The sequence below is a fragment of the Pygoscelis adeliae genome, unplaced genomic scaffold (genome assembly GCF_000699105.1).
Source record: "Pygoscelis adeliae isolate BGI_AS28 unplaced genomic scaffold, ASM69910v1 Scaffold106, whole genome shotgun sequence".
NCBI lineage: Eukaryota > Metazoa > Chordata > Aves > Sphenisciformes > Spheniscidae > Pygoscelis > Pygoscelis adeliae.
The window spans coordinates 4,168,243-4,183,906 of record NW_008824939.1 but is presented as its reverse complement, the minus strand read 5'-3'; the positions used below and the strand labels follow the sequence as shown (position 1 = coordinate 4,183,906).

The 15,664-nt window shown below is 35.5% G+C and overlaps 1 protein-coding gene across 5 annotated transcripts in view; it reads right to left on the bottom strand.

The window, feature by feature from the left end:
- Positions 1 to 15,664, bottom strand: part of UBR3 (ubiquitin protein ligase E3 component n-recognin 3 (putative)) — a 116,070-nt gene that overhangs the window by 25,257 nt on the left and 75,149 nt on the right. For all 5 annotated transcript variants that reach the window (XM_009325426.1, XM_009325427.1, XM_009325428.1 and 2 more), the window contains 2 exons: positions 12,654 to 12,739; positions 1,939 to 2,044 (listed from right to left, as the gene is read on the bottom strand). In XM_009325426.1, the coding sequence (XP_009323701.1) occupies positions 1,939 to 2,044; positions 12,654 to 12,739 (192 nt within the window). The remainder of the gene's footprint in view (positions 1 to 1,938; positions 2,045 to 12,653; positions 12,740 to 15,664) is intronic.

The window sequence follows — 15,664 nt, the reverse complement described above, 5'->3', positions numbered from 1 at the left end:
CTGTACCTGAAAAATTTCATTATTCTGGATTTCTCAAAAGGCTGTGTGACTCTAAGAAGTATGCAATTAGACCATACGCACCAATCATAGGAATGCCATCTTCAAGTGAAACTATTACTTCAAATTTCTAAAATATAATTACACATAATCCATCCTGTGCTCTAATTTATACATTAAAAACATGTCCCCAAATTGCCTCCTCTGCAGCTTTCTGGGGTCTGCAGACTAAGGCGGGAAAAACATTCCAAGGAGTGAGCAAAAAAATTCCAGCTTGATTTCATCCATGCATCTCAACAGTAAACTATTTCACGGCAAAATGGATGATCTCTCAGTTATAGCTTCCTAAACAATTTAGGACTTAAGTGCCAAATCATCATCAGCAAGTCTACCAAGAAATCTTGAAAACCATTGCAGAAAACAAGAGAACTGCTCAAATGCATTCCCAACATGCAACACCTCCTGCAGAGCAAGCCATTATGGTCTACAGTACCATTCATTTTGAAGTGATTCAAAATATTGCCTAATGAAATCTAACTTGCAGCAATCTAACCTTGATATGACCAATGCATGGTGAATTCCATCAAGTCTGTAAGGGCGAAAAAAGTTGCACGTGCAGAAAAAGCAGCCCCTCTGTTAATAGCTACTTCCAAAGCCAGCAAGCTCTTCAAATACCAAAATGAGAAGTGCATGATCAGTCCTGCAGCCATTTTGATTGTCAACAGCCTATCAACGTGATCTTAATTTTGCCTGGTATAACTCAGTCAACCATACACCAATTTATTAATCTCTTTCCACTGCTCAATCTAGGTCGGGGCAGAATCACACGAAAACATACTCTCAAAACAGTTTGAATGCATGCTAAATAACATAGGTTTCAGGTTATAAAATTCTTGATGCTTTGTTCTGCTAATGGTTTATAAAACCAATCTGTTAATCTAGCCTAATTACTGCAATAACCTAATGTTGATTGCAAAAAAAGACCTGGCTCCAAGAGGACAAACAGTAAAATCTCAAACTAGAAGCAAGCACAAACATTTTAATAATTTTTCCTGATTTGCAGATTAGGATTGTGGCATCACGATCCTAGATGAATTTTTGAAATCCCATGATGCTTTCCACCTCAGGCTCCTAGAAACACACTGACAAATACACAGCTGGATAGACACTAAAAAGGCAGTCTTTTCAACATTATTGCAAGCTATGAAGTGGAGACCTTAGTTATGAAGAAGATGCTCAAGGTGCCAAGAGAAAAAAAAAAAAAAAATACTGTCTTCCTCTTACGAGGAAAAATAATCATCTGGTTTTAGGCAAGAAACCTTTCTTCTCACCATCAAGGTAGAATCTGAAAAGTGAACAGTCTTAAGCAGGGAGATGAGTCCTTGTGGAACACAGATACATGGCTCCATTTATTATACTGTTAATCCTTGTACAGCTGTATATGTAAGGTTAACGTTTTAAAAGCAAACTCAGGTAAATAACTTGTTTAAAACAACAAGCATGATGAAAATTTTTAGCTTCCAATAGAATTATTTCTCACATATATGAGGTCTACTTATGTTATTTCTGTAACAGCTATTAGTCATTGCCTAACTTTCAATAAACTATTCATGAACTTAATCTCGATGTGAATTTTGTCTAGCATCCATACCAAGAACAGCAGTGCACCTACCCACCTACCCAATACTATTAAATTCACATGTGCTTAAGCTTGCAAGCGGTATATTTCAGCTTCAGCTCAAAACTGGAGTGTGTCAGATTTTATGTAAAAGAAATTTGGAAATTTAGTTTTACAAATATACATATACAATTTTTAGATGTTAAGTTCATCAGCCTACCTCACAGAGAATTTAAATTAAGACAGAAAGTTACCCAAAGTCCCCCTGTAAGGATGTTTCTTTCACAAGGTAAAACTGATATTTGGTAAATTAAAATACTTGCTCTGAATTTTTATCCTGCGTCGGCTGGGTCAGTTTTCTCCAGGGATTGTATGCAGAGTCTATACTGTAGAGGCGCATGTGCATGGCCAACACATGGAACAGCTGATCTGAAAGGTGAAGAAGATAGATTGCTGATTATTATGTACAATTATATGAAGTATTTTACATTAAATTGCCAGCATTTATTTTACAAGATTCTGAAAAGTCTGTCATCTCATTCCAAATAAGCTGGTACCCTAAGAAGCATCTTTTCAAATTTATTTTTTAATAAAGGTTTTTAAGAGAAGTAAGATTTCAATGGAAGACAGTGAACATATGCATGCATACAAAAAATTATTTTTTTTCTCTCCTGAAATTCTGAAATGGAGAAAGGCTGTTTAGAAAGCTTCGACCAGATCTCAGTTGGTTCAGTGCTCATAATACACCAGCTCTACAAACCTAATTATAGGTCTTTTTAAAAATCCTGTTTCATATGCTGTTATGTTGCTAAGGTTCCATGCTCCCATCACTTCCCTCTCCAGTTTATGCCAGAAGCTGTGATTTCCTGAACATCTCTTCTAAACAGAGACTGATATACTTTTAACACACAGCTTTTATTCCTCTCTCTCTCAGTTAAGTTCTGTGCACAACATATTTGTAATTAACCTAAAGTTGCTAGAAGTTCTGGCCTATAGCATGATGACTTCAGCTCTTCATCCTTAAAAGGCTATTATTCCTTCTGCCTTCATAAGGTTATTTTGTAGGTAACTTTTGGAAGAGAAAAAACCCCAAACTTTGGACTACACCACAATGACACTAAAGTAGCAACGGTCTTTGTAACGGCATAGATTTGCCTATACAACCTGCAGGCAAAGTTTGCTGATATTCATCAATTCAAAACCTTCTGTACACCCACTGTTTCAAAAATATCATTTGCAAAACACTTCAAGAACCTTTTGAACAAAGGATGCTTAGTTTATCATTCATGCACAGTACTGCAGTATTATATACTAAAATGCAGTTTTCATTTCTCTATGAATCGTATGATCAACACAAATAAAGATTACATCTAATCCTTTCTCCCCTTAAGTGAGCCAAGAAGGCAGGCACCATCTACATTGACAGCATTTTCAGAGAGGTACGTACAATAAGAATCTCAGACTTCACTTCTTTTTCTGTGTTTATAATACAGTTACAGTTTGGGAAAAATATATCTTTTTTATCTTCATAGGTTTATATTAGAGTCATATTTTAAAATACTATTTCCCATGATTTTGCTCACTTTTTTCCTCCTGTCAGATTATATCTTGCTATTTGCTGCCATGTTTCTCCTGTTCCATTTTCTGGGATCCTGCTTCCTTCCTCCCTTTCATTTTAACTTTTTCCCTTAGTATCTTGCTATCTTCTTGCCCCCCCCCCCTTTATTCTTTCAATTGATCCCTTTACCTCCTACTCTCTTAATGTCTCTCCTTTCTCTCGACAACCCACTTGCTCAACCTACACACTCACTCACAGGTCCTCTTTTTTAAGTAGAAATAGCAGCTATTAATTTATTTTCCATAAATAGACAATTACTCAGAGGTACGCAACGGCCAAAGAGTCGCATGATGAAGTCAGCTGACTGCCAGAGCCTGAGGGCTGTAATTAGCTCCTGGGGTTTGTAAAATAATTGGAGATGTAGATGGCATTGGAATTGATTGCTGTCACCTGCTTTCTGAATAAAAACAGTCAATGAGGACAAAATAAGTCATCTTTTCTCCTGGCAAGAGATTCTAGCAAAACATTGCTTTGCTGACAAACTTCAAAACCCTGAAAATATACTGATATTTCATCAAAATAATAAAAAAAAAAGCCCAGTATAATTTTATTTGGAATGAAACCCATAAAGTTTCCCGTTCCTTCCCTCTTGCCTCTCTGCTACTAAAAGGAACGTCATTTTTTTCTGAACTGCTCCTTGCCTCAAACAGAAATGGGAAACTATGCTAAAAAAACCCCAACAATGCTTAGCATAATTAATTAACCCTTTGCTCCTTTAATAGCTATTTTCCTCAGCTTTTACCAATACAAAATTAAGCAGGCAAGCATCAAATTCTAGCACTGGAGAATTTATTTGTAATCTCCAAGTGTGTAACATTTATGGAATCAAGATACATTCTAACATCAACTGAATCCGAACAAAAAAAATTCAGTTTAGCAGTCTTGTAAGACAATATTTTTTGTTTGTGATTAAGGCAGCTATCACTCCTTTGCAAGAAAACGTGTTTAGCACGTAAATGTAAAGCTAGGAAGTAGGTAATAAGCTATTGTTACAATGACCTTTTATGAAACACTTTTTATGAATTGACTTAAAAATATTAAGATACTCTAAGTTAATGCAGCACAGCCATGCTCGTTTCTAGACCCAGGGTAATCAAGGAATAACATTGCCCCCTAATGGGAACACTGCAACAAAAACGGCCTGACAGCTGCCACCTTCCAAGTCAGTAAAACTGAGTTCTGGTTTGTCTATCGCTTCCGTACTCACATTTCTGAGAAGATTTCTAACAATTAGCAAAAACTAAGGACTAGCCAGAGGAAGATACAAAGGTTTATTTCTTCACAAACATCTTTCTGTTCTACACCACAGTGACTCCTGTTGCTTTATGTCAAGTTTACTATGATTATGGAGTACTGGAGAATGCCAAGGAGAACTCCAGAGCACTGAAATCTAGAACTGGCAACTTCTTTGTGCACAAAGTGCTTGGTGTTTCACCACATTCTTATGCTTGAGGGACTGGCAGAAATCTGCCTTGGGCCAAATAAACACCAGAGGTTTTTTTCCTGTGCATTCATGTGAATGCATCATTCCGAAATGTAAACATAAAAATACAGAATATCCTCCCATTTTCTTATACCCTACTTAAGAGTTTAAAATATACTTTAAAAAAAAAAAAAAAACAAACAAGTAGCAGCAAAACATTAACATGACAATGGCCCACAAACAACAACCTTGCCTAGTCTTGTGAAGAATGGAAAAGAAGGCCATAACCCACCAGGCTTCCCAAACCCCTCCACCGCTCACAGTGTATCTTATGGCCAATTCTCTCCAGGAGAGCCCACCTTCGTAAGTGGGAAAGACAGGATCTTGGTGTAGCTCAGTCTCCAAATTAACATTCTTAACAAAATTTCGTAGAAGAATATTAATTTTAGAAAGCACATGAGCAACAAAATTAAAGAATGGTAATTATGAAGTCACAACAAAATGAGAATTACAGGTTTATTGATAACAAATCATGAGAAGTAAACAGTGGAAAGAATTTGAATTTGAATATGGTCCTCCTCTCCTAATAATTTCATAATATCTGAGACAGCCTGCATCCAGTTAAATTGAATAAATCTAAAAATCACAAAATTTGAATGCACAGTGTAACTTATTGCTGCAAGTCATCAGGGGCTTGGCAGGACTCCAAGATTTAGACATTTAAGTGGGCAAGATTATTACTAGCTTTAGAACATGTTCATATGACTCAAATACTATCTACATTGAAGCAGCGCTGTCTCAATTCTCCCAACTTATTTAGATGGTCTTTGTTTTCACAGAATACATGTAAAGCTTATATAAAACACGTAATAGAATCATCTAGATTAGCAGTTAAACATTAGCTTTAACTTTGATTCATATTAGCCTTCCTAATTCCATTTCTAAAAATTATGAAAATAAATCTATTGTTCCATACACTGCTGCTCTTGGTACATTCTTTTCAACTCTTCCTATACCAGCTCTAATTCTCAGGGTTATCCTGTTGGGAGAGAGGAGCAATAAACTCAGTTGGAATCGGTACTTTCAAAAGAGCAGCTCAAAGGATAAGACCCTGTGTCTTTGCACTGGGACTATTAGAGGAAGTATTCTAATGCTGCTCCTCTCATAAAAAACAAAGATAATGGGTATTTTGTCTAGATATCCACACTGCCTGCACTAGCACCTGCAGTTGCATTCTTTACTATTTTTAGTATTAAAGCACACTGATTTTACAGATGTTGACAAAGCTCTTAAAAATATTCTGCGTTGACAAAGAGCATAAAGCAGGAGTCTATAAAGGTGATTTCACAGCTCTCTTCATGTCTAGTGTGGTATGCACAGCACAAAAGAAGACTAAATTCAGAGAGATGACCAGATAGGGATTTGATAGGTGAATGACAGAACTGTCTTAAAAATGCTGTGCTGAACTGACAAAAATGAGTGATTCAGGAAGTTACACGCAGGTGTAAGTTTTGGTCTCACCAGTAATCTTGGTTTGGTCTTTGCCAAAGTGATCCCAAATTTCTACATAAGTTTTGCAGCCTTTTTTTCTTCTTTCTTTTTTCCGGTCTCGACTCTAAAGTAAACTCTCAAATTACCAAAGTTGAAATCAGAGGATTTTTTCTGTTATTAATTCCACTTCTGCAGTGTATAGCAATGTGCTGTACTAATGATGACAAAGAAAATTAAGGTATTAGCTGACTTTGTTTTGCTTGCAGAAGTCTAGATGATGTGTTTATTCCCAGTCTCTCTCATGTTTTAGAAGGACGTAAATAACACATACTGCTGTCATGAAAATCTCTACTTTGCTATTTTGATCCAGTCTTCTCCTTTTTCATTTTACAAATGAGTACTCGTGTTTACCATGTCAAAAGATCACAAAACACAGTGACACAGCAGTTCACTGCAAGTGGAATTGAAAACATCCTTGTCTCAACTGCTGTGTGAAGATCTTACCAGACTAGAGACATTACGCCCTTCTCCTCCCAAAGTTTGCTGGGACTGTCAAGAAGAATGTAGATGATAACAAAAAACACTTGACACAACCAGATGGGACTTGACTGTTAGTAAGGAGATTGAGGAATTTTTTTCTCCTTATAGAGATTTATATAGTCCACTTAGCAACAGCAGCTGCAAAGACCTGCTGACAGCATCCTCCCATTCATCACTGATCCAGTAGATTGGAATCAATGAAGAAAAAAACGTGAAGGTCAGGAAAGCCTATTAAGGCATTAAGACATGAATAGTCTTTACAAGATCTTAAGCCTTAATTGCTGATGAAGCAGTTAATTATCCTCGACACCAAACTTGCCAGTGTATGAAATCAACTTTAGCAATACAATTCTAACAGTATCCATCTTTGCCTCTCCCACACTAGGTATGAACGGCATACTAAGCTTTTTAGGAAATAGTTAGGATCATCTGTTGGTAAGAAAAACTGCTTTTTCAAAGTTAGCATGAATGGATGGGCGCCAAAGATCTGCATATTGCCAGCTCCTAACTAAAAAACAAAACAAAATAAAAAACCACAAAACCAAACCAAAAACCCCAAACCAACCCAACCATAGAAAACCACTGTACCAAGGCAAAAAGCATTCCTGAAAACTACTTTTATTCTTTTTATTTTCAGTGGCTGCAGAGAGCTGGGTAGGAATCTTTGCAACCATATTCACATTAATAGATTACAGGAAGGAAACAGTTGCAACTGAGCAATTCATAAAAGAATTAGGTTTTTCTTCCTACAGGAATGAACCATACTGAGTGGTTCCAAGTATCACCAGCCATACTGATAAAATGCAGACAGCTATTAACTATCAATGTGGTTGAAAAATTTGATACAGAAGGAGCATGAAGAGCTTAGAAAATGCTTCATGTCAAGATGACTTTCTGTGCTCACAAAGACATTAAAAGGACTGATTGAATTGATACTAACATCACAATCGACAGATGACACTGCTGAGCCATCTACAAATGCTAAACCCAGGCTTCAAATGAACAAGAGGAGGGAAAAAAAAACCCAAACAAAAAACTCCAGTGGAACAATATGGTTTCTCGATGGTTAGAACCATCACAGAAGTTATGAAGGTGCTGGACGTTTTATTTAAGGCGAGCTTACACAAGCCTTAAGTACTTTTTTGATGTTCACTTGTAAATTAATGTCCTTTCCAATCAATGCAGTTGATGCTGAAATGCCAGACTCTGCAATCTGTGGGAAGCATAAGGATAAGGAGCTCCTGTAGAGCAAAACTGAAGCCAGAGGACAAGGTCATAGAATATTTAATCCTTCCCGAAAAACCCTAGTCCTATCCTTATTGCAAAGGGAAAAAAGAAAAGAAAGCAGCCAGAAAGAAGGAACAAACTATTTAAAAGTTACAAGGAAGACAGGACTAGATTATAAACTCATTTATAGATAACTTTTAAATTTTGTGGAATTGTTCACCCACTATTGCAAGATTACCAGAGTAACAATGACAGAGAAAAACACACAGAGAGTTAAAGAGAGATACAAAAGTCATACAGAGAAGTCCTAATTATTCAGCCTTATTATTGTGTTCTGAAGCTGTTCTATAAACACAAAACAATGAAAACAAAAAGCAAAATATCAGATCTCTTAAAGTTTATAAAACAGAAAAATAAGACCGGTACAGTTGTTATATATCATAATTATTCCCTAAACTCCAGAGAATTTGCAAGGCTATAGACTCTAAAACTGTAACATGGTCCTTAAAATAGGACCTGATTTTTAAGTAATAAGTAAATAGGACTATTTGTATTTTTTGGTTGCATACTGTTTAGTAACACACACTCATGCAAACACACATACAAAACTTTAAACCTTAAAATGGCAATTTTACAGCCAAATTTTCTTCATCATTCTTCTCGTGCAGACTCTATCACTAACAGCTACATTAATCATTCTTAATTTTACTTCCCAAGAACAGCTTCCCTCATCGTGCAATCTACTAAAACAGCTCTTGACCTATTTGCTCCCACCATCCTCCCTGACGCTTGCTGCTGTAACGGCTCACCTGGGACAACATATTCTGTTTTCTGCAATATCTAATCACCCAACTTTACAGTTGTTATAAGACTAATACAGGGTGGTATGCTTAATCACATGAGAGACACCTCATTATCTCACACATAAGAAAAACAGAAAACAGGTTATATTTTAGATTACTTCTGCTGGACCTGATATGAATGACGTTTAAAAAACAAAAGCAGTTTCAATACTGTACAAGCAAGACTAACAAAACAGTATTCAAGTTCTAGATAGGATATGTATTTTTAAAATCGTTCTTTCCTCACTGCATAAGACAATGAAGAAGTTGAAAGTACATTTTAAGTGAAACTTTAAAAACAGGATTACCTCTTGGAAAAAGAAATTGGTATGGAAAGATAATAAAATCTATTATAGAACATGTATCTAAAGAACTGCAATTTTGTTATCTCTAAATGCACCAATATGGAAGGGGCAATGAAGGAAACTCATATAATTATGTAACGGTTTAGTGAAAACAAACACTGCTACATATGGATAAGTAATTCTGCTCCCACTAGTCATATTTAGCCTAATGTCCAATACTAAATATAATACTACTAAATGGAAGTACTGTACAGGTCTGTTCTAGGAGAACCCCATTACCTTGCATTAAAAATGAGTCTTTTTTAATGCAAGATTAAATATGACTAATTTGCTACATAACAATTTTACAAAAGTAAGTACCAATACAGAACATAAACAGCATGTGAACATTTTAACAATGAACAGATGACATTTATGTCTCCATGCTGTTTAAAGCAACAACACATTCATATACATAGCACCTTTCACCTGAAAGCTTTAAAGGCCTCCTTCAATTTTTCTGAAGTGCAAGATAGATACTGAAAACACCAACATGAACGATTTAGATCTATATAAGAAAATTTACCATTCTACCCAAAAGCCTGGAAAAAAGCAGGTGCATTGTGTTTAAATGCTGTCCCTATCCTTTCATCAGAAATATGCACTAGGATCCTTAAAGTAATGCAACTGCTAAAGGAAAAAGCACTATTTCCACATACAACACACTCAATAAGCAAAATTACACAGCAGTTTACTATAATATTTTTCTGTTCCTTTTTTAAACAAACAAAATGCAATGTATTACAAGCAGAAACAAACAAAAAAATAAAAATTAAGAAATGTTATCACATCAAGAAGAAAAAAAGATCATCAACACATTTTTCAATGATGGGAAGTACTCTGCCAATTTCAGATTAAGCCCTTGTGTGCAAATACATGAAAACAGCCAAATCACATCATGGGGAAAAAAATTTCTTCTCTCTAAATATATACACAACTCCGAAGACAAGGATTTAAAACAAAGTTTTCCTTACTGGGCTATTTTACTTTTTACATAGACAACTAAAGCACAGTTTAACAGTGAATTTTGCTGCTACCAAGAAGTGATGTATTTCATAAACATTTTAAATTTTGTAAATTAAGACGTATTTTTAAAAGCAATAGTAAACTAACACGTATTTTTAAAAGCAATAGTTGATGTAATCTTACTTAAAGCTTCTCGTTAAGACAATGATTGCCAGACTTCTCAAATGTGAGAAGTATCTTCAACTTTCTGCAAGTTTAGTTTGTTCCAGTAATCCATTTTGATGAACAGACAATATTGGTTCATTTTCTGAGACATACAGAGTTAATGGCAAAATAGTAAAAAAGCTGGAAAAATAGCTAAGTAGGATATATGAATGTAAACAGGACTTAAGTTTGTCTTGTCTTGTTAAAGTAACAATCCAGCATAAGACCATCCTCCAGTGGAGATACATTCTCCATGTATCATTTCCAATTTTGTAATTCTCCAAAAATAAATTTCTCCAATGATTACAGTATTCTCCATGCATTTCAAGACTTGAGGAATATGTATTAAAAATCCTAACCGATCTTTTCACTGGCTGTCAGCAAAAGGTATGCTTCCTTTTAAAATCAGGTCCTAAGTATGTAAGAGCCCTTCTTTATGCAAGATGATGTTAAAGGGGTGGTGTGGTAAGTATAAGAAAAAAATTAAATAATGTATTATATAAACCACTTAGTGTCAGCTACCAGGCCTCAGCTTGGTGGAATTTTTTTTCTTCCTTTTTTTCTTAAAAAAACCCTAAACAAACAAAAACAACTTTGAGGCAGTTCCTCCCTTGCTGTCAACTGATATAGTTCAAATAGAAACAATGGAGCTATACAGATGTACACCAAGGAAGCTGCCCAGCACTCTGTTGGTTCAATCATTCTCTGCGAAGTCATAATCAGCACTTAACTGACATTAGTTGGTGATAAAGCACCATGAGAAAAGCCATTATCTTTTATTTACACATATATAGAAAGCTTTTAAATAGGTACATGCAACACAAATTTAATACTGATACGACATCAAACATTTCACAGTGTTTTAAGATGTAATGAATGTATTTCATGCCACTTTTATCTTAAAAAAAAAAAAATCATATGGAGAAGCTGAAATCTCCCAACTTTGATAAAATATCAGTAAGATAAAAATATGACCTCACAGATTACAGGCCACTTCCCCACACACATTCTTCTAAACCTTGAAATGTCAAGACTTACAAAGATCTTGTATGGCTACTAAAGCCATGTGAAAACAGGTATACTCTCATTATGTGTAAAGTGATTATAAATTTTTTCACTTTAAATATTTCAATATTTTAAGCTGAAATCTCCGCCCTAAGCGGCTCATCACGGTCTTCCAAATAGCATGCCTGTGAAATAGGCAATGCATCCAGTAAGTTGCTAAAATTCAGAGAGAAAGTGTCCATCTTACAATGTAAGCATGCAATTAAAAAAATATTGTAATCCAAGTAGAAATTATCTGTAGAGTCTTGATTTTATTAAATGCTTCAAATTTGCAAACAGCGATCTAGTGATGTTCTTCTAACACATGCATTTTTCAGGTATTTTGCTCTGCTGGGAAAGGGAGCTAATGATGGTGGGGGGAGACAATGTGCAATAAGATTTAAAACTACTTTTCAGAAATCACAACACATGAATGAAATCAATTGAACTACATTTCCTGGCAGTGACAGAAGGCTCTTATTCTAGAGAGGATGTGGACAGCATAGCACGTGATGGGATTTCTTTGGTGGCTCATCACCTCAAATGATGAGGAAACCATCGTCCACAAATCATGTACCAAAAGGCAGAGATGGGCCCAAGCTTTCTGACATTTTTACTACTGGATCTGCTGCTACTGCTGCATAAGCTTGATTTAAACAAGCATTAGTAGTTGTAGTATTCTGGCAGGCTTTCCAATTTTTCCTGACAAAAGAAAATGTCCATTCCTAACAGTTTATATTCCAGTAAAAGATAAAAAGATTTTATGTTAAGGAAAAAAGCATTTCTGTCCACCAGAAGTGCTTTATTTGCCAAACATTAAAGGTTTCAGGACAATGAAGATTTGAGAGTTTCCACCAAAGAAAATTTGCAAAACTGTCCTGTCAGAGAAAGAACTAGGAAAATTAAAGACATGAGACATGGTAGCTGCAGATTTCTAAGTATGACACCTAGTCATGAGCTACATCAGCACTCGGAAAAACAAATTTCTTTACTATTACTAGCAACAGCCAGGGTGAAACAAAGCTTTCCTGCTTTACCCTTAAAATACTTCTAGTTTTACTCATAAAAATGTAAAATTATTAAAAAATATTACATGGCTATTATGACAATTGATTTCTAAATGGATTATACTCACAACACATGAACAGCTCTAATGAATAATTTGTGCAAATTAGATTTCAGATTTCTCAAATTGCAACAAAAATCAAAGACTCATTATGGCAGAAAAAAGGTTCTTAAAAGAAAAATGTTGACATAATTTAGAAAATGTTAGAAAGAACTAGACATCTTTATTCAATATTCTGATAATTTATGTTGCACTTCATAACATAAAACTTACTTAAACATGATCTTTTCCCAGCTGTGCTTGCACCTCCTGAACATAAATTGCCTCCTCGATGGACCAGCTCAAGTTCCAAGTTTGTTCTGCAAGAAAAAATAAGAGTGTTGAATGGAACAGCATTATTCAAGCTTCTACGGACACAAAAGAGCAAAAGAGTCATCAAACTCCCAGCGTACACTAAATAAAAGAATGCCATGAAGCTTTAGTGTGAGATACCGCCAAAATATGACTCAGAATAAAACAAACTTTATCAAGATATTGCCATATGTGATTTTAAGTGCTTTGATTAGCAAGTACTATATTGAGAGCTGCTACAGTTGTGATTGAAGAATAAAAAAAATGTTAATTCTGAGGCTTTTTTCTGTATGCACACACAACTCCTTGATAACGGAATTTATGTGCAAATCTGAAAAGACAATATACAGATTGGCTAAATTTCAATCAATCAGATACGTCTAAAAAGTGTTCTCTATTGGCAGGGCTTTTGTCTTGTTTTAAACAAACAGACAGTACAATGGATATGCCATCAAGTAACTAAGTACGAAAACAGTCTAAATTATAATGGAAGCACTGACCTTTATAGATAAGTTAGTTAATAAAAGCCTTGGAGGTTAATTCTGAATGAAACACTGGTATTCACTGCAGCTTATTAGTATGAAAGAGGAGTTGTGTCACTAAATCTCTGCATGTCACATTGATGCTTTCTTTCTTAGTATTATTGTAATCTGATACTTAGGCACCAATTGTTTAGGCCAAATTCAATAGCTTTGTTTAATTTTGGAACTGGGTGGTTCAGTACTGCATTATCTTTTACCCTCAAGACTTGGAGCAAACAATTCACGTTATGTTCTCTGAGAGTTTGTTTTAATAAGCCAACATACATTCCTTTAATTGAAATAAAGGAATATGATTCTATTACTCTGAAACGTTATTTTGCTAATTTAATCCAAACTGCAAAGCTCAGTCTAAACATATTTTGTCCTTTAACAAAAAATCAAACTATTTTAGGTTCAATATAATGTGTCTGAATACATGTTAAAATCTATTCTAGAATTTTAGGCACATAATATATCTAAGCTAAGAACACACACACACATATTTAAGAAGAAACTACAGATGACTATTTTATTCAAAACAAATTATTTTTTAAGAATTTCAGCTCTGTCAGCTTGAAAGAATAATACATTTTTGATATGCAGTGTTTGTTAAGATACTTTCATATGTTTTTAAAATAGTAACATTTCAGAATATTACTTTCCCTAAGTTTGCAGCTTATGCCACCCATTTCTGAAGGAATGTTTTAATCCTCTCTACTCAGAAAAGGCAATTTAACATTGATAATATGCCTGCTCAGAGCTCCATCTGGTTGCTGCTGATAAGGGCATCTGTGTGACAGAGGAATTTTCCACTCTTCAGGCGATTTGCAGTGCTCACTGAACTTCTAAAAATCTACCAACAAGGAAGCAGGCATACGGATTTCATATTAGTGGACAAAATAGTAACTGTAGATCAGCATGTGCTAGTTCATCATGGGAATATAAAGGAAACCAGTATGGTTTATTTCTACAAACCTTCTGATACCTAATTTGTAGAACAAAATTAATGGCAGCCTTCCATTAAAGCCAAGATAATTAAGATTTAAATCAAAAACACTACCTGAATGTCTAAGAACAGCTTTCTAGATCTAGAATTTTAAATTTCCCTTTCACCAAGAAATATGTACAATTTTACAAAACAAACCTCAGGGACAATTCTGAAAAAACTCTTCTTGATACGTATGAGGTGTTATATAGTACTTTTTGCTCTAAGGAATGTAAGGAGAGAGATTTCTGGGAACATATACTCTATCACACATATCATACCAACTCTCACCTCCCACACCTCTTCATTGCTCCCAGTTCCTCAAAGAGAGCAGCTTATAGTTCAGCTTTCCTGGAAACTTAAATATTAGCCTTTTCCTCTAAGACGTCTCTTTCAAAACATACCTAAACTGTGGCATAAAAGTGCAGAGTAGAGAAAGCATCTTTTGTGAAACTGAACACTTCCCCTTTATAAAATGTTCTACATCAGGTACAGCCCTAAATCATTTTTGAAAGAGACTAGTGTACCTCCTCCCTAATTCAAGCTCCCTTCTACCTTGAGGATCTGAGTACCATCTGCCCTCTACTGAAGAAAAGCAGAGCTCTCAGTGCCTATTCTGTCCTCAGTGAAGAAAAACTTGGGGCATCTGATAGAAGGGTGGAACACAGAGTGGTCTCTGAAAGCATCCTTTGCTATCTCAGCCCCCTCAACATGAAGGGGAGAGAAGGAGAAAGAAAATCTGAGTGACTGTTTCCTCTATCTAGAAATTTTTGCGTCATTCATTGGAGCAACAAATTTTGTACAATACTGGCTTTATCTTCCTCACTCACAGAAAAAAAACTGAGAAGATGGATTTTGCTCAGCTGTACAGGCTCCCAATTAAAAAACAGCCCTACTTCATCCCTTCTTGTGGGCTTTCCCTTAAAGGAACGTATTGGGGGTGGGGTGGGGAGGGTGATTGCATATTTCTCAGAATTTGTATCAGGACAGAGTAGGGGGAAGTAAAAATGCAATGCCCTTTCCAGAAAGAGAACATATTTGGATGGACCTCCTCTTTCTATTGGGACAGAAGAATCAAGTTAAGCACTACCATTTTTTCCACTTCACTTTACAAAGACAACATATATATGAAAAAACGCAGATACTGAGACACAGACTGGAAGGAAAGAACACAAGGTTCTTACATTAGTCTATAGATAGCTGACAGCAAAACCAAAAGCTTTGTTTACACAGTCAACAAAAGCACGAGACCTATTGCTATGCAATACAGAAACAGTCCTCCGAGATACTGCCACAAATGACAGTCATCAATGCTATGAATGTGGAGCTATTAAAATTAAAGCTAGGCACACATGATTTGTGAATGACACGCTATACTAATCTCATAAATGTCAGCAAAGACAAGGAGGGATGCATACGGGAAGGGC